At 44.4% G+C, this 20,490-nt stretch overlaps 1 protein-coding gene across 2 annotated transcripts in view; it reads left to right on the top strand.

Annotated features, from left to right (window-relative positions):
* The window catches only part of ELAPOR2 (endosome-lysosome associated apoptosis and autophagy regulator family member 2), a 163,263-nt gene that overhangs the window by 75,397 nt on the left and 67,376 nt on the right, over nucleotides 1–20,490 (top strand). For both annotated transcript variants that reach the window (XM_059725807.1, XM_006273760.4), the window contains exon 2: nucleotides 5,983–6,103. In XM_059725807.1, the coding sequence (XP_059581790.1) occupies nucleotides 5,983–6,103 (121 nt within the window). The remainder of the gene's footprint in view (nucleotides 1–5,982; nucleotides 6,104–20,490) is intronic.

Genomic DNA, 20,490 nt, shown 5'->3' on the forward strand with positions numbered 1-20,490 from the left:
AGTCACCTCCAAGGAGGATTATTCTGCACTGGTCCGGTCCTGTAGGGAGCAGACCAGGAAAGCCAAGGCTGCAACTGAACTCCAGCTAGCTTTGAGCATCAAGGACAATAAAAAGTCCTTTTTCAGATATGTGGGGAGCCGGAGGAAAAGCAGGGGCAACGTTGGACCCCTGCTGAACCAGATGGGGCAACTGACAACTGACGCCCAGGAAAAAGCCAACCTATTAAATAGGTACTTTGCGTCGGTCTTTCATCAGCCCCATGGGACGCCCGTGCCCGCTACGGGACAGGGAGGTCCGGGTGAGGGAGATCCCCTGCCCTCCATTGATGCTGACTTCATGAAGGAACATCTTGAGAAGCTAGATACCTTCAAGTCAGCCGGCCCTGACAATCTTCCCCCCAGGGTACTCAAGGAGCTGGCAAGCATCATAGCCCAGCCTCTAGCACGGATCTTTGAAAACTCCTGGTGCTCTGGTGTAGTGCCCGAAGACTGGAAGAAGGCCGATGTGGTGCCTATCTTCAAGAAAGGGAGGAAAGTGGATCCGGCTAACTATAGGCCCATCAGCCTGACTTCTATCCCAGGGAAGATCTTAGAAAAGTTTATTAAAGAGGCCATCCTTAATGGACTGGCCGACGCCAACATCTTAAGGGATAGCCAGCATGGGTTTGGTCAAGCAAGACCTATCCGCGACAATCTCATTTCCTTCTACGACCAGGTGACCTATCACCTGGACAAGGGAGAAGAGATTGATGTCATATATCTTGACTTCAAAAAAGCCTTCAATCTGGTATCCCATGATCACCTCTTGGTGAAACTGGCCAATGGTCGCCTTGGGTCCACCACGATCCACTGGCTGGAAAATTGGCTCCGTGGTTGGACCCAGAGGGTAGTAATTGATGGAAGTCACTCATCATGGTGTCCTGTGACCAGTGGGGTCCCCCAAGGCTCTGTCCTTGGACCCATACTGTTCAACATCTTCATTAGTGATGTGGACTCTGGAGTCAGAAGCGGACTGGCCAAGTTCGCTGATGACACCAAACTTCGGGGCAAAGCATCCACACCAGAAGACAGGCGGATGATCCAGGCTGACCTGGACAGGCTCAGCAAGTGGGCGGATGAGAATCTGATGGTGTTCAACGCCGATAAATGCAAGGTTCTCCACCTTGGGGAAAAAAAACCCGCAGCATCCTTATAGGCTTGGCAGTGCTACGTTGGTTAGCACTATGGAAGAAAGTGACTTGGGGGTCATCATTGACCACAAGATGAACATGAGCCTGCAATGCGATGCTGCGGCTAGTAAAGCGACCAAAACGCTGGCTTGCATCCATAGATGCTTCTCAAGCAAATCCCGGGACGTCATTCTCCCCCTGTACTCGGCCTTAGTGAGGCCGCAGCTGGAGTACTGCGTCCAGTTTTGGGCTCCACAATTCAAAAAGGATGTGGAGAAGCTTGAGAGAGTCCAGAGAAGAGCCACGCGCATGATCAGAGGTCAGGGAAGCAGACCCTATGATGACAGGCTGAGAGCCCTGGGGCTCTTTAGCCTGGAAAAGCGCAGGCTCAGGGGTGATCTGATGGCCACCTACAAGTTTATCAGGGGTGACCACCAGTATCTGGGGGAACGTTTGTTCACCAGAGCGCCCCAAGGGATGACGAGGTCGAATGGTCACAAACTACTACAAGATCGTTTCAGGCTGGACATAAGGAAGAATTTCTTTACTGTCCGAGCCCCCAAGGTCTGGAACAGCCTGCCACCGGAGGTTGTTCAAGCGCCTTCATTGAACACCTTCAAGATGAAACTGGAAGCTTATCTTGCTGGGATCCTATGACCCCAGCTGACGTCCTGCCCTTTGGGCGGGGGGCTGGACTCGATGATCTTCCGAGGTCCCTTCCAGCCCTAATGTCTATGAAATCTATGAATGGTAAAAAGAGATGAAATGCTGTAATACCTGCATATAAGCTATATAGGAAACACAGATTAGATCACAAAGGTGGGAAAAATAGCAATAGTCTTTGGCTAAAAATGTCTAGAACATCTATAAAAAAAAAAATAAAAAAAATAGACAGGTCCTTAGAGTATATGGGTTTGCACTCAGGCAGAAGAATGCAGCTACACAAACTGAGATTACTCTATGGGCCTTCTGACAAGGATACAGTTAAGGGTCTAAAATAAGAGGAAATCAAAGAGAAAAATGTGTGTGAAGAAGGAAGGTCCCTCCAAGCCTATTAGTCTGGCATGTTATAGGTACACCAGTTTCTTAGCCAACAACACACAAGTGATGTAGCTGGCATCACATCTGGCTGCTTTTGACACCCTAGTTTGAATGACCAGGTTCCCTATTTACCACTGGGTCAACAGAGGGTAGCTTTTAGCATGAGTTAAGAGTAGAGCTTGGGCTGTAGCAAGTCGTAGTGAGACAATTTAACTGCTCTGCCACCACATCCCATCAACTGAGTATAAAGCAGTAGTAGTGGATAACTTCTATCATCTGCTTTTGCCACTTAGGTTATAGCTACATTTACAGTCCAGGTGTGACTGCAGCTGGTATAGATATAGCTTTAAAACACTACAGCTTGGCTGTGGAAGTGGTCTTGCTATGGCAGCATTGTGCTGAGCAGTTAGCCCACAATGAACTCGATGTTATGGTCACGCTGCTCAGTGCACCTGACTTGGCTAGTTTAAACCTAACTGTGGTATGCTTATGTGAGTTGTTGTCACTCCTCTACCATCAGGCTAATTTCTCAGCACCTAAAAACGATGGGTTTTTGGGAACCTCTAGTGAGCGCAAGAAGAGAGATACGGGAGGCTTTAGGGTCTGCAGGTCTTAAAGAGGGTAGAATTTTACTTTATTACAGGTGATTAATGCAAGAACAAGAGCAATCTCAGATTAACTTTTAAACACGAGGTTGGGTTCAAGGAACAGCAAATGACATCCTTCTGTTAGGAAATTGAGCAACTATTGGGCTGGAAGCCACAGGAAGGGGACCCTTTAAGAAATTGGTCAAGGCATTGAACTTAGGGCATTTTTACATGTGCTCAAGGGTTGGGGGGAGGCTTTAATTAGAGCAGCTCTTGGGAGCTGCTGTAATTAAAGCGCCCCCACCCCAGAGCACATGTAAAGACATGCAAAGACAGATGATCTTTGAAACTCCTTCATGGATCTGACTACATAAATATGGGGATGAGGGTGGCCAGAGTGAAGGACTTGTATGGGTGCCATCTGTCTCAGAAAGGTTTTTTGAAAAAATTACAGATCAACTCATGCAGACCCTTAAGGAAACTACCTGGGTTCTCCTGAGGAGGTGAGGAAGATGTTGGGCCTACGGCTCTAAAGGGAATTAGTGACTTTACCACTTCTTCTTGTAACAAACAATAAAATACCATCCCTCTGTGTTATTTTGATTCATTTCCCTGTTGCAGAAATGATATTTTTCTCGGTATCTGACTGAGGGTTGACTTTCACGTAACATTATGAAATGGGACTGGGAGAGGAATGGTTATATTGGTTGGTACCACACTTGCTCTGTATACTTTTGTTGATCTGATGTGAGACAAAAAATGTGGTTTCAATACATAAGTCAATTTAATGGTTGAAATAGCCTTTCACTGTTAATTCTCATCCTGTGTATTTTATTCAGAGGATAAACCAGTTTCTTTAAGTGATATAAGCCATGGTGTTGGTTTCATTTATCACATAAGGTTATTTATAAATTCTTGTTTCTCCACAGGAAGATTTCAAAGAGGAGGTAATTAAGAACTGGATTTTGTCTTTGCATGAAGATTATATAAGATGAGAAAAGGAGAAATGCAAATTGTAATTGAATATATTTATAGTCTTGTGGTAGATCATATTTCCTTTGTAGCTCAGGAGATGATTACATCCTATTTTCCTTAGTTTTATTATTTAGATGACAAATATTTTTCTGCTTCCATAGTTTTCAGTTCACAATGATTTTTTTTTTTTTTTTTTGAAGCAGCAGTTGAACCATAGATATATTTATTCCCAACCAGCCAGAATATACTTGCAGTTTTTTTGTAAGGTGGCCAACACTTCAATAATGTTAAGGTAGAACTGCATTATAATCCAAAGATTTCAGGAGATGAGCTGTAGCAAGTAGCAAAGATATTAAAAGTAATGATGCTTGTTTTTAACCAGGAAAAAGACTTGCAATTTTGATCTAGCCTATGCCTTGTCTGGCATAAATCTTCCCTGAGAATACAGGAGCCATAGGACCAAGCCACGTGCTCCCTTCCCACTTTTGTGGGAATGTAGAAAGTCAATGTGGCAGGGACTCTCGGTGCAGAAGAACCTGCAATGGTTTGCTGACGTGCGTGGTGATATAGCATCCTGGTCTACTTGGGACTCTGCGTGGGTAGTGTGAGCTGGAATTCCCCAGTGCTATGGGCATGTGTCTACACTGGGCTGTAATGAGATAGTTCGTTAAGGTCTGGCAGCAGGTTAGCTGCAACAGTGCAGAGGTCAATGCCGTTTCATTTACCCTGACTGGTGCACAAGTTTTGCAGTCCATGCTGAGCTCTGTGTTGCCACAGCTAGACTGCTCCTAGTACCCAAGCTAGATAGTTCAAGGGTAGCTTGGGAGTGTCTTCAGCAGAGTTGACCCTAGGGGTGTGCAGGGCTCGGGGCATATTAGCCTGTGTAGGGCCTGGGGGAGGGGGGTGGGTAGTGAGCGGCCAGAGCGCGAAGCCGGCGGCAAGTGGTGGCCGCATGGAGTGGTGGCACCCTCCGCAGGACCTGTACAGCATTGTCAGCAGAGCCCCCCAAAGCACAGGGCCCACGGCAGTCACCCTGATTCGCCCCTACAAGGGACAGCTGTTCTTCAGTAATCTGTTGTCACTGCTGTGGTACTACTATAGACATTAAATGAGCTTACCCCACCAGAAATGACCTAAAATGTATATTTATCATATTTATTTGCATACCATATGCATCCTTCCCCTAAAGTTAGACATCCAAAATTGAAGTGTGTATTTAGGAGAAGCTGTTTTTTCTTTGCTGCAATAGAGGCAGAGTACAATACAGCAAGCAGATACCCTGGGCCCTGGCTGCCAAGATGTCTGGGACAGCCAACAGGAGGGTTGGTATCCAGTGTTAACCCTCGCACACCTGCTGGTGAGGCAGTACCTTCTGGCTGAAGAGTCATTGTGAGTCTGAGTGAACTGCTGCATGCAGTCTGTAATACCTTGATGAGGCTTGTGGTCTGGAAGCAACACATTATTATTCACAGGAACTTACATAAAGAACTATTTACAGTAAAGAAGTGACAGTCTTGCTACTGCCCTTACAAATTTCTGGAGTCTCACCTTGTTGCTATCCTACCACCCCAGAAAGTGCCTGCTGCCTCATTCAGACCGTCTCCTGGGATGCCACACTTCATGGATACTCTGGTTCCAGGAGGACTTAGTCTATGTCACAGTCATCCAATTTCTTTTTCTGTATTTTGCCTTCCAAATAACAAGGGCATGAAAGAAAATGTGGTAATCATTAGATTAAACCTGCAACTTAACTGGACCACCAAGATGTGCCCACACCAGCTCTGAGTGACCCTGTGATCCCATCACTTTTGTCTTAGTTCCTTCCTCATCCAACCAATTTGGACTTGGATTGGATTGGTTGGATCCAACCAATTTGGATCCAACCAGTTTGGATTTGTCTTGATTCCTTCCTCATCTAAGTAACTTGTGAACACAGGTCCACTTGAACTGTCTTAAGATGCTTGTGAATATCCCATTCAGTGTCTTTTCATTTTCTCTGTACACAAACATGCATGTGCACACTGAATAAAATAATAAATGAGGGTGTGATGGGAATGATGCATAGTATGCTACATGGCAACGCTATTGTTATTGTGATTGTGCTTGTTATTGTTATTGGGATGACTAAATATCCAGTTCTCATGAATGATCCCATGATGGGAAGGTGCAGCTGTTATGATGAAACTGAGAGTCTTTCTGATTGCTTGCAGACAGATTACCACTTTGAATACACCGAGTGTGATAGCAGTGGATCCAGATGGAGGGTGGCTGTCCCCAACCCAGCAGTGGAGTGCTCCGGATTACCAGACCCTGTGAAAGGGAAAGAATGCAGTATGTTTGCACTTTTTAATTTCCAACTCTTCAGTCATTTATAGACGTTATGTTTTTCTAGGTTTAATCTGGACCGTAACTATCACTAGATACACATGAACATCTGTAATCCAAATTAAAATTGTCTCTAGTCTGAATTAACTAATCCTCATTGAATGAGGATTAAAATTAATGCAGACTAGGGCAGGCCGAATTAGGCAATTTAAAATGTATTAATTAACATGTATATACGGCATTACTTTTAGGGAAAACAGTGCTTAGGAACTCAGATAAGCCTTCCTTAGGAATGCAAATAAGAATTGCAAATATCAGTCCCCCGAAAGGAAACTCATTTGGGTTTTGGCAAAACAGCAGAGGCTATCAGGCACAAAGTAACACTTTTAGAAAGTCAGATGTTCCAGCAACACCTCACTAAATATCAGTATCCTGACTAAGCCTCCAGCCCTGCAAGCCTCCAAACAGAGGGGCTACTGGTCTGTGAAGAAGGGGGCAAACCTCTTTGATCATCTATTAACCCTTCATTCGAATTGAAATATTTGATTTGAACTATGTGATGCAAATGAGTTAATATGGTTTAGAAAACAGTGAGCATGAATGATCAAAAGGTAACTAACCCATGCCAATTGCTTGTTCCTTTAGTGACACAAGCAATTGGCATGGGTTAGTTACCTTTTAGCAAGGCAATGTGGTTTACTGGATAGTGCAGTAGACTGGGATTTAGGAGTTGTATTTGTACCTCTGCTAATGATCTCCTGACTCACTTCAGGCGAGTCCCTTCCTTTCTGTCTTTTAGGGGCAGTAGGACGGTGCCCATGCTTTGCTGTGCCTTTCTCTAACTCACTTACATCTGCTGAATACACTAGGCCTCTCTGTAAAATCTGTGGCAGAAAGCCAGGAGGAGACCTAGGAGAGATTCTACTTGTTTGTTGACTTCTTTATGAATAGGATAGGATCTATAAGACAAAAATTGCTATACTTCAGTATGAATTAATGAGGCATTCCTTCTAAACAAAATATTCATTAGCAACTCCACTGAAGCCAACTAATATGTGCCCTCTGTGGCTTAGGAATTGATACACCTCCCAAATTTAACATCTCAGCAGTCAAAATTGAGATGCCTAGCGTAACACAACTAACCTCTTAGTGAGTGTTCACAACTATTCATATGTCTTCTAGTGGTTGACAATGTTACTGAAAACATTTGTGTACTGTACTAAAACACGTATGGTAATGTACTTAGCAATAAACCTTTGTAGCAGCAGAGGAGATTATTCAAAGGCAGAAGTGAATAAAAGTTCACCTCTCCTATAAAATGAAGGAAGGGACATTGCCATCATTTATCTAGTCTGGCAGGTGTAATCATTTATATCTCCAGGTACAAATTACTGACAAAGAAAGGCACTAGGCTGCCATAAGGTCATTCTCCAACAGAACTGCTAGGACAGCAAAGTGTGATGGTGAAGAAAATTTATTGTTGTGGGTGACAGGAAAGAGGGAACACTTCAAAGGCTTCTTCAGACCACCTATGCTTTTAGGCAGCTGATGAGGAGAATCATTTTAACACAGCTTTTCACAAAAAAAAACTACGGGAGAAAGTGATGCAAGAAACATCTGAGTTGTTTAAAAAAATCGAAAAAATTTTGTAATAAAAAAACCAGTGTAAATTCTGTAAACAACAAGATAATTATTTTTTTGAATGGTGGCAAGACATGGAGGCATCAAGCACATAGACATTATGCAAATATAATTATTATTGCACTGGCCAGATGTGCTGGGATCACATTGATTTGGAGACCTGCAGAACTAAAAGCCTGAATGGCTTGATTGCCATCTGTGTTTCGCGGGTGCTGTAATAGAGTCAAAAAACCTCTCATGCATGCATCCTCTCATCCTCCTGCCCATTTCCTATTTTTATCTGTAAACAATCTTTAACTATGATTAATATTTAATAGCAAACCATGGCTCTAGCTGAGCCATTGACTTGTCCACTCATCCAGGTCTAGTTACCTCTTACCTGAAGGGGACATCTGTTCAGTTGATTCACTGGGATATTAAATCTCCAGACTATGGGCTTTTGTCCAACACATTTAAGGATTCTTCTCAATAGCTTTATTTCTCTCCTGGGGCATGGCTGCTAGGATCACATGGAGGCACGAGTAGGGAACCAGGTGAATATTCCCGTTTTGTTTTTTAATTTCCTTTAATGAGTATGTTGGTGAATCTCAGCTTGCTGTGATTTTGGGATGCAGCTATATTCAATAAGAAGAGCTGGTATCATCCAATATTTTGTTCTCTATCACCACTGGTGGTCCTAGTTTATTTTTTTTTTAATTCTGTTTTCTGATGTTTATTTACTTCTTAGATCTGGCAACTTCAGCCTCCCTCGATCTCATATCTTTAAAAACAGACACTTGAGGGAATGAGCTAATTGTCAGGCTAACAACTTTGTCCTATCAACCAATAAGTATCTGAAACTGAGGGCCTGATACAAATTTATTATGGAATAAAATTGGCTTTACTGTGTTGTAAAAAGTGGATGCACTCAATACAGCCTTGTACTACTGTAAGCCATAGTAATATTACCCCTGAGAACATGAGGATCAATTATACACAGGTATAAGATAGACTGGTATATCTGTTATGGGGCTGTTTCCATAGTCAGTTTTGTCTCCTGGGTAGCCCTTTACTGAATGCAGACTTGCTCCCCAAGAACCTAGTGGTCAGGTGCTCTAACAGTTCCCATTGGAGGTAGGGATCTCAGAGGAGATGGTCATGTGCCTGCTTTTAACTATGGAGTAAATTTACTTTGAAGTAAAATCTAAGATAAATTACCCTGTAGTAATCACAGAGTGTGCTGGCACCTTGAGTTGTGCTTACTCTGGTGAATGAATATGAGTACCTCTTTTGCTTAGGCAAGTAAATGTGGAAGCTTTATATTGTAGAATTCCCTGCAAATCTATTCCTTTGTGGGTGGTATGGGCTGGAAGGGGTATGTTTGAAATGATATTGAGCCCTATAGACTTAGAACTCACAAACTGCTGGCAGTTGTCAACGACTATTTCTTCCAGCATCTTCAAAGAAAAGAGAATGCCGTACACCTTTTCTAGGACTTGTTGGCTTATGGGCAGCAGTTTTTTCTATAGGGTGTGAACATCAGGGCCTGAGCTAGGGGTTGTCTGAGCTAGAAGCAGTATGTTACTGCTTGAATTAGAGTGGAGGTTGTGCCAACGGAGCCTGTGGCAACTCCTATTTTTAGTGGGCCAGGTACTGAAGGGAATCTGTAACACATGCTCACCAATAAGGGCACTAACAGATGTTTGAATAAAGGTTCCAAGGGATTTGATCTTTGATCCCAACAAGTGCGTGCCCTGTCGTGCCACACTTGCATAGCAGGATGTGTGATTTTCAGGATCCTTGCAAAGCAAGGCATTTTTGGGGCCAGGGGTTACAAGATTCCCAGCAGGGGGAGCCCCTTGGTTTTTTCCTCCAGGACTATTCCAGCCTTCTTGTTGGCAGCTCATTTTTGGTATTGAGCCCCATTCCTATGCCAATGTTGAGAACCAACTGATTGTCAACATTAGGATGGGGATGTGCCACGTATTCAATTTATTGTGCCATGCAAAGCAGTCACAAATATTCCGCATTTTTTTTGGAATATTTTTGTGGGTGGTTTGTCGTTTTATAGTGCCATAACTTTTTGAACATGGGGCACTGTTACTGTTAACAGTGCCATGCATGTAATGCGTGCCAGGGGCCTGAGTGTTTCTTACTAGAAACATGCTTGGTGGTTTCCAGGTAGGCAGTGGCAAGGTTAACTTTTTGGTGGCTGCATACAGAGATTCAGTTTCAGCTTTATTAAACCACCATGCTGAAACCTGGCCACAATGCAATGGGGGCTTTGGGCCAGTCTGGTGCACTATGCAGTGGCATGGTCTCTCTTACTGTAACATCCCTTGGCAAACAGGTATGCCATCATTCTCTCCCTTCAGGTCTAGTGTTATTTTTTGCTAAGATCTATCAAGAAATGCTGTCTGTAAACCTGGGAAACTCTTTGAGTTGTGTGTTTCTGAGTGTACCTCAAGACTTTCCTGATTTCATTAAGCATTTCAGATCCAGCCCACATAGCCCTTTTGAAGTATCCATGTCAAACATTTCATTTCAGCTACCACTAGGCTAAGTCAAGGCAGTCAAAAAGGCTGAGACTGAATTGATTCAATCTTCACAGGTTAGTGTAATCTGCGTAGATTGAACCGATAAGCAAATGAACAGACATCCATTTTTGATTCCGGAAATGCATCCACATGTCTGCGGTGGCCTAGAGCAGAAGCTGGTGGTGGTGGTGGGGTTTGGGCATGCCACCCTGCTTGGCTGAAGCAGAAAGCTCAGGCCAAGACTAGCCTTCCCACCTTCCCAGGGGCGGGGGGTTGGGGGAATTTGCAGGGAAGATGCAAATAATCCTGGGATGCTGGGGGATTGTGAGTTAACTTGAATCTGGAGGGGATCTGGGACAGAAGTTCAGTAAACTGATATAGCCTAAATCAGTTTAAGTCTAATACTACAGCCATCCAGTTTTATCTTAAACTAGTTTCTGCCATTTAGAAAGCACTAAACTTCTGTTGTGCTACAGATTTCAACCGGTTTCTGATCACTTATACTGGTTTATGTGTAATTTCTGTCCCTAGCCCTAGTAGATATAAGCTTATCAAAAGCGTAAACAATCTTTGGCATTTAAGAGGAACCTTGTTTTGACCTTTACTGTTCATTAAATGTGCAAGTAGCTCCTGTCTTTTACTATTTTTTCAAGACCCTGAAAATATCTTGTGAACATCTTGAATATCAGTTAACTCACCATGCAGCATCTTTATTGTGTAGTCTTTGTAGTCTCTGGCTATGTCTACATAAGATGCTGACTGTGCGGTGTCGGGGCCGAGGGGCTGTGGCCAGCAGCCCGGGCACGTGGGCTGGGGAAAAGGTCGGCACGGCGAACTAGAATTAGGCACAGATGCGTGGAGGTTGATTAAAGATTGTTTTACTTACACTGTAGATGGTCGCGGTGCAGGCAGGAAAACTTGCTTGAGTTGCAGTTACAAAAAGACACACGTGGAGTTTGCTAGGCTCCACAAAACAAACATGAACAGAGCTCTGGATACACACTCACGGAGTTTGCTAGGCTCCGTGGAACGACCGAAATGAGAGTCCGGAAGGTGACTCTCAACGAGTGCGCAGGGTAGAGTACGTCGAGGGATCGTGCGGCGACGGGGAGAGAGTCTTGATGGGTGATCAAACCATCATTCGGTCCGAGATTTACGTAGAAGTCCACGAGGTAATCGTGGACTCCTTGCCGGAATTCTCTCGGATTTCTCCCAGAGTTCTCGGAATCGGGGTTCTCAGGATCCTCCTGAGATTCTCGGAGATCTCCGACTTGGGCAGAAACTGCTCAAGCCTCTTATACGGCTAGCAAGCCAATCGCTAGCCGCCACGTGGGAATAATTTAGAAACAGCCAATAATGGGGAACAAATTTGCATGCGAGCGGTGGGAACTCCTTTGCACCGGGGTTTTCTCTCTGCAGCTGAGAACTGCACTGTGCAAAGAAAGCTCCATGTGGCGGGAAATAATTCTGCAGTGCCGAAGCACACACACAATCATTGGGTCATGACATGCGGTAGCCTGTAACTACTGCTCAGTACTGTTGCGGGGCAGGAAGCCTGACGCAATGCTACTGGGCAGTAGTCACAGGCTACTGTGCAATCAGCATCAAGGAAAAGGCATTCCTCGCCACAACTGCGCAGTAACTGGTTACTGAACAGTCATTTAGTACTTGGTTATGCACTGTACAGTCAGTGTTTCATGTAGACATGGCCTCTACTTGGGAATCTGAAAGCTTCCTGAACAATTTGCCATGTCACTACCATGACATTAGATTATAGCACTCTGAAGAGACCATGGCTGCTGACATCTGCTGAAATGTCCTAGACTTAGAAACATTATAAAAATGTCAGTGCTGGGAATGGGGTTACTATGTTCTTTAGCTCTTCAGAAGTGCTTTATTGGGAGAAAGCTTCTGCCATAAAGGTAAGGACCTTGTACAGGAGCCAGAGTTTTCTCAAACCCTGGAATGAATTCCCGCACATCTGATCACCATTACGAACCTCCGAATCTTCCTTTCCCAAGTGCAGGGTATGTCTCTTCAACCTGCCTTCTCTGATATAACCACAGAGCACCATAAACATTTACATGAATTGGCATAAACGAATCCCTCCACAGCTTTTCTTTTGTCTTTCTCCCAAAAAGACGAGTGGTTCATAAATATTTCCAGTTCCCAGCTATATGGGAGAGATCCATATATGCTAACCTCCTTGACCCCATCCTGAGTTATAGCTGCTGATGCATCACAGGATGTCTGAAGCCTACCAGCCTAAACAGTGTGTACCTGCTGGCTGGCATTGGTCCACCTGACATCAGAAGAGTAGTGGCAAGCAGGGCAGAATGACTGAAGCAAACTGAAGATATGAGACACCTACCATATGACCATCCTGCAGCATGCAAACATTTGAAGTTGTGCAGGAGCTTCCTTGTCAGCACCCAACCTCTTGATGCCACACCCAAGGAGACACAACTACAGCTGTGGAACGAGAGGCTGAAAAGCACAATCACGCATAACAAAATGGTCAAATGCGGTGTAAGAAGAAGCAGCAGCAGCTCTCAGCCCACCCCGTGTAAGTTAATGAGATGATCTATACTCCCTTGTACTCCATGCTGTAACACTGTGTTAATCTCCATCCAGATGCCATGTATAGTGAAGAGCTCTTCCCATGCAGGCCCTTCCATTGGCTTCTCAAACTGTGAAAGGCTGAAGTATTGCATTTTTGCTCTCTCTTACTTATGTTTATTTGCTTGCTCATTTATGCTGTCACGTAACAATGAAGATAAAGACACAGTGTCTTCAAACACAGAACAAGGAACTTAGAATATGGAAAACAATATTATTCTTAAAATCACTCTTCATGGCTCATTCATCCACCATCCACACTCCTAAGAAACCTTCTCCAGCACTTCACTGCCTGGGGATATCAAGTTCCATTGCACATATCCTCAGAGGGAATAGTTGAATGTGCAGGAGTTTGCAGGCAAAGACCATTAATTAGGAAAAATCCATTATTTTTTTCCTTCATCTTATCTGAATCAATCCATTACTTCTCTTTGATAGGAATGTGCTCTACTAATTTTTGGCTCCCACATTTTTAAATGATTGCCTCACTGAATTATATTTAGATCTCATTGTGAATCTGATCTTGCCGTAGGAACTTTGGGTAATAAGAGTGACTGGCTATCAGGGCGGTGTGATTTTTCAGTGAAGAATATTTATGCGTCTGTCAGTAGCTCAAGCAGTTTGCATTTCAGGCCGGCCTATTGCCTGCCCCCGTCAGTACTGCCGCAAGCTTCAATCTCTCCTGAAAGCTCTTTTTGTCTGTGCATTGTACACGCTGTCTGATAGGGCCCTCGGAGGCCAGAGAGGTGGGAATTGAATCTGTCTCTGTGCTGCCATTGCCATAAATAGAAATATTGCAGTTTATATGGAGCAAAATCGGGCCTTTTGCCAGACTAATTTCATGCCATATGTTCTACAGTATGGATTTAAATCCTTTGAATACAGAGTATCTCCATTTGGATGATCTTTCTGTCTGTGTAATCTTTTATGACCTCTATCGTAAAACAGACGTGGACACAACAGCAGTTGCACTGAGTGGAAAGAGGTGGAAGGCTCGGTGCTACTTTACAACTTACCTCTGGATAGGAGTGGATACCTGTAACAGCGCGCCAGAGGCTCGTGTTAATTTTAAGGGAAAGTGCGGCAGGCTAAGCTTGCTGTGGGGAGCCAGCTGCATTGCAATAAGCAGCCAAGGGGCAGTGCGCAGGCAGGGCAGGGGTAAAGACTGCAAGCAGCTGGCCCAAGCTGCAGTAAAGGAGAGCGGGTTGACCATCGAGCCAAAGCAGAAACATCTGTGCAGGGCTGGTGGGCTACCTGACAGGTGGGGGGGGGGCTATGGGGTACATAAGAGCACTGCCCTGAGAGCAAGCGGGTCAGTCTGGCCTTGGGGAGACAGCCTGGCAGGCACCTGAGCTGTCCCTAGAGCTACCAAGGGGAAGAGCTGAAGGGGACTTACGGCTTGTAGTGAGGCGGTAACCCAGAGCTGGGTCAGTTTTTAGATGTGAAGCAGTTGCTCATATTTATGTTGTGATTTAAGTGTGAGACTGGAGGACTGGATATGGCTAGTAGGAGTGGCAAGGAGGCCACAAGGTGTCTGAGGGGCACCCAGCAGACAGCCCAGAAAGGCTCAAGGTCTGTAGGGAGACTGGCACCAAGGGTGCAAGCAGCCTCACTTGGGTTGGAGATCCCGGGGGTCTGGTATCGAGGGTGCAAGCAGACTCACTTGAGTCAGGGATCACAAGGGAGCTGGCACCGAGGGCGCAAGCAGCCTCGCCTGGGTTAGGGACTTGAGGAGGGCTGGGCAAGATGCCCAGTGAGATGAAGCCAAGGGGCCTGCCAAGCAAGAGTACGGGGAAAGCTGGGACTGAGAGGCCAGAAAAAATGCTTTTAGGCTTAGGAGTTTGCTGCAAGAGCAGCCAGCAGGGCAAAGCCAAGTGGGTTGATGCCTGTACAGGCTGGTACTTGGATGACCAAGTGACATTTGTGATGTACAGGTGTGGCTATATGGAGGCTACAAATAGCCCAAAAGGCAACTGGTGTCCTGAGGTACTAATAGGGCCAAGTGGGGCTGGGGTGGTCACAACTTAGTGCCTGAGGGATGAGGCAGAGCTGGACTGGGCTCACTCTGGGACCTTAGGGGCAGTCTCCCAAAACCTTATCAGTCATACCCAGGTGTGGCAGGGGAGGTAAAAATGGAGCTCACCAGTTGGAGTAAAAAGGACTCATACCTGACCTTTATTTCTTTTTAATATTACCCTTCCATTCCATAGACTAATCTAGGGCATATTCTGGCCCCTCTAATTGACATTAGCTTGCACTGAATGGGTAGTTACGTTGAACTCAGTGGTATTGTATGCAAAATAAGGCAGAATAATTCTGAATTAGAATAGCAAAATGGGACTTTTTCCAGAAGTAATGTCTTTCACGTTATTTTGGAGAGCAAAGCTTAGGAAAGTCAGTGGTCACAGTTTATGCGCAATGGCCATTCACAATAGGGAAGGCTATTAAAAAAATACACCGTGTACAATGGTAATTGCTTAAACAATGTTATGAGACAATAGCAGCAAAAATGGAAACATCACACATCTTATTGTCGGCTGAATAACAGAGATGCATTTGTTCAAATAAATGCAGTCCATTGAAGTGGCTGGTGGAGTAATTGGGCCAAATTCCTCACTAGTCCAACACAAGGGAGGCCACTGTAGCTCTGCTCCAGCCAATGGTGGGATTCAGTTTTTAATGTAGTACACGCCCACCTCAAAGCCTGCAAATGGCTCTCAATTTCAGTGGATGAATTGTTCCTGCTCAAAGCCACCTGCTTGATTGGGGCATGAGAGTGGAAATTATTTTGATTCACTGATACTTTGCTCTGTTTGCAGTTTATTTGGACTTGTGCAATCTTCTCCCAGGATATCACCGGAGGAGATACAGATTTCCCTGCCAATTAAAGTGACTTTTAGATAACAATTGTCAGAAGTGACCTTTTTAGCACTGGTAAGAGCAGACAAACAATTGGAGCAACTTTGATTTTAACTGATTGCTTTTGAGAGTGGAAGCCTTCTATTTAGTTAGAAAATATGGGCATGTATACACATGATGGATCTTTGCTTCAATGCATGCTAATTAGCACATGTTGGAGCAGACTCGAATAATCGAGTATACTAGTTAGCGAGCTCCAGCAGCCTCCGCGTTATGTGTATTCAGTGTCCCTGCATTTCAAAATGGTGGTGGGGGTGCTTTAGTGAGCTCTAGTTAAAGCACCCCTGTTGCCATTTTGAAACGTGGGGATGCTGAATACATATGACACTGCAGGTGCCCTCAAAGCTGCACTAATTAGCCCGCTCCACCCCGGAGCAGAAAATTGGTGAGAGATAAGATTGCAACAGTCCCTGGTTTAGGTGTCATTCATAGGCAGAAGAAAAGGAGCTTCCTCCAACCTTTGTCATTGTACAGTTTGTGCTCACCTTAAGGGCCCACTAGGTTAGTAAAGCTCACCAGTTTCTATAGCCAATAACACACAAGGGAGTGATGTAGCCAGCATCACTTGTGGCCACCTTTGGTCCCCTAGCCCAAATGACCAGGTATCTGCATTTAGCCAGGTCAGCTGGGAACGGTCATTGGCATGAATCTAGGGCAGGTCTTGCACTTGTACCTCGAGAGCTGTATCAAGGTACTTTAACCATTCTGGGTAACTGGCCTCTCATCTCCCAGCTTTATGTAGCTTGCAAGATGGCAGTCTCTGGTTGAATCCTTGAATGGGTTCATTTACTAAATGGGAGTTTTGTAAGTAATAGTGTATGTTCTACATAGCTGAATACTCCTCATATACTTAGGTTATAGTCTTGTGACAGTGAAAATGAGTTCGTCATTTCCTAATCACTTTATTTTATTTGTTTTATTGGATTGTTATACTGCCCTTCCTAAAAAAGTTTTTGGGCAGCTTACAAAAGAGGACAAAATGACTTAGAATGAACAAGAGAGCAAAACATATGCCAGATAACCAATTTAATCAGGTATCAGTACATGTGAACAAATTCTTTGCAGTCTGTAATTTTGTGTATTTTCTGGTTTGAAAGGTTGTTTTGGGGCTGCCTCTTTGGATTTGCAAGAAAGTTAGTTGAGAATGAATTAACAAAAAATGCAAAACAACCAAAAGAAAACCTTTTTGTTTCCTTATTAGGCTTAAAATAAATAGAAATTAGTGCTGGCACCTGGCTATTGTTGGTACAATAGCTTTTCTGAAAGCTCAAAGAAGTTCAGAGTCAAGTGACTCTTTAGAAAGCAATAGTTAGATTTTCCTTTTTCATCTGACATTTGTTGATTGTTGTTTTCTGCTTTTGGTCTTGGACCTTGAAATGATTATGATTTCTTTGTTTATTTCCTTGAATGAGCAAGAACAATTAAATTGGTACAGCTCTGGGCACAGGGCATGTCCATTTTCCCTCCGGCTCAACAGCATTAAATCTTTTTTCCACTAGCTTAGTTCCCCCCAAATTTTCACCCTTGCTCTTGTCAGTGCAGCTCCATGTTTGGTAGCCACTGCAGGAGCAGTAATTTACACGAGATGTTGATGGATACTGGTGTTCAGTCATCATGCCATTTATATATACACAGTTATACAAAAGCAGACAGATGTACTCTGGTATCCATATATCCTTGCATTGTAGAAAGCTTTATTTTTGAAGTTGTTTAATTAAAACTTATTGGACAGACATGTCTTTCCATCCTGCTGGCTTTGGGACCGATGGTGTTCACTAGGGGTGTGCAAAATGGGCTGTATTTGGTTCAGATTTGGCCTGAATCGGGGGACAGTGATTCGATTTGTTGATTCGGATCACTGTCCCAATTCGATTCGGCCGAATCTGAATCTGAAGATTCGTTGCTGATTTGGAGAATCAGTGATTCAGCCATAGACACAGCTTTAAATGTTTTTTCTACATACCTTGAGGTACCAGGCACGACTCATGAGCACTGCAATGGTGGGGCAGATGGAGTGTCCCACAGGAGCATGGGGTGGGGGGCCTACGTGTTTGTGAGCAGACCTGGAAGTGGATCAGAAGTACTTCTGGTCCTCTTCTGGGTCTGCCGTCAAGCACATGGGGGACCCCCCCCCGTGCCTCCCTGGCTTGGCGATTGGCCATGGGTGGACCACAAGTGCCCCCCCTCGCCCCCCCCCTGCAACCTAAGAGGCACCAGTCACCGAGCTGGGGGGAAAGGGTCCCCCGCATGCTCTGTGGTGGACCCAGAAGTGAACCAGAAGTGATTCTGGTCCACTTTTAGGTCTGCCACCAAACGTGCTGGGGAACCCCCTGCACTCCCATGGGATGCTCCATTCACCCCACCATCTCAGCATTCACAAGTCGTGCCTGGTACCTCAAGGTATGTAGAAACAACATTTAAAGCTGTGTCTATGTCTGAATCGTCAAATCTCTCCAAATCTCTCTGAACTGATTCAGAGGGTTCCGATTTGATTTGGAGAGATTAAAAAGTCTCTTGATTCAGTTTGGAGATTTGGCCACTGAATCAGGCCAAATCTCCGCTGAATCGAATCAGCGACTGAAGCTTCACACAGCCCTAGTGCTCACGAGCAAATTCTGATATACATACTCAAAGTTAACTAGTAATTTACCCTACCCTGGGTCCTGTTGAAATCAGTGTACTATATGACTAAGGTGTATCAAAATGTAAACCTCCATGCTTAGCTTAAGGCTCTCCAACTTGAATCATCAGTGAATGGCCTGATTTTCAGAGGGGATAAACAGATAGTTTCTTTGAAGGCTAGGGGAATTGAGAAAAGACTGGCAGCTTATGGTCTGGCCCTTGTCTTGCTAGATTTACTCTCTGAGTAGTTGGAAGAGAGGTGAGCAGTTATAATTGATTGCTCAGTTCCGCAGCACTCACTTGCACGAGTACTTAATAATGCAATAAAGCCCACTGCTTTCAGAGGGCTACTTCCATATGGGTTATTGTCATGAGTATGGCCTGCAGCTTGGGGCCTTGTATTGTATCTATATTTCTCTATATTACCTGTTGGACAGTTTTCTTTGCTTTCTAAGAAAGCTCTTCTACCATAAACACTCTAAGGGTAGAAGGAGACATCGCATTTGTGTCGCCATAAATTTTTTATGGTTGTACAAAGGCCAAGCGAACACCCACCTATACTCTTGTTGCACCAGAAGTGCCTAAAATTAGTGGCTGTGACAAAGTTTATAATAGTTTCTGCTCCTTTATTATGGCAGATGTCTTTTTGCTTTGTGACACAAGAGTGTGGGCAGCCCAGAGCTGCCTATGCTCTCCACCTGCTCCAGGCAAGTGCTTCTGTTGCTTGAGGGCTTGATCCTGTGTACTCCAGTAGTTCCCATGCAAGATTGGGCTTCTCCAGTCTTGGGAGTACCTGCCCAGGGAGTCTCTAGGGCATATCTCTATAAGTGGAGAAAGCTCGGGTTCACCTTTAGATATACTCCCTGGGGAATCTCTGAGGCACATCTCCAAATGGGGAAAGCTGGGCTTTCAGAGGAGCATCCTGGGGAACCTCCAAGGTGCAGCACTATGAGCAGGGAACATGTTGCCCATTGTCCTGTAGAATCCGGACCCTGCCTGATGTAGGACAGTGGGGGACGTGTTTTATTCAATGAACGGATCAGCTTTAGATACATCATGCCACGGCTGATCGGCTGCACTTGGTGTTGTCTGTTTATAGCCTAAGATCTTGGTTCAGAAAAGCAGATAAACATGCGTAAACCCTTCTTCATTCAGACAGCACAGATGCATGCTCTTGACTTCAAGCATGTGGCTTAGTCCTTGTAACACTGTGCATTTTAAATATTGCCCTGACCCAAGATGCTTACCGTAATGGAGTCTTGTGGCTGTGTTTGTGGGGGGGCCTTCTTTCCCTACCATTTCCTAGTCAACATGTTGCTATCTAGGGAGTCAAATTGGCTTTTACCTCTAGTGCATATCTGTATTTTTAAAGTAGTTCTTTTCAGTTTGGGTAGCAGTTTAACTGCAGCATCATGGAGCTCAGTGAGGGCTGCAAAACTTATGTAAGAAGCAAGGTGAATTTAGACTGCACTGGACTCTGGGCTTCTGTGGTTAGAGTCCTCCAGATCAGTAGTTGAAAGTGAAGTTGAATATGCTTAAAATACAACTGTGATGGTAATATAGATGTCCTCCTTCTTGGTGTATGGGCAGTGGACAGGGTTTAAATAAGTGTTCTGTTGTTATGTTTTGTAGATATGGCTCCTTTTAGGGAAGCAGTTTGCAAGCATGAAAAGAGTTTGCTCACTTCCTTGATGCTAATTACAGAAATCAGTTTTGAGGCTAGAGTTATACTCTGGTAATCGGACATTGGTGAGATTTCTGAAAGAAGGGCTTGTTTGCATGCTGTTTGTGCACATTTCTTTGTCTTGCTAGTGTAATGCAGTGTTATAAGCAATTAATACTACAAAACATCTTGACTTGGATACAGTGATTTCTCTTCCAACAGGAGGCCAACCTGCCAGGCCCTGACATCTGCTGCTGCTCAGCAGATAGGTAATAATATGTAATGTGTGTATGTGACATGGGGTGCAGGGGGGGGGGGCAGGGAGGGGAGGGAGAAAGGGATGATCTATAAAAGTATCTAAGATGTTCAGATAGAACAGTTTGTAAAAGGTCAATATACTAATTTATCTAAGG

The sequence above is a fragment of the Alligator mississippiensis genome, chromosome 4 (assembly GCF_030867095.1).
Source record: "Alligator mississippiensis isolate rAllMis1 chromosome 4, rAllMis1, whole genome shotgun sequence".
Classification (NCBI taxonomy): domain Eukaryota; kingdom Metazoa; phylum Chordata; order Crocodylia; family Alligatoridae; genus Alligator; species Alligator mississippiensis.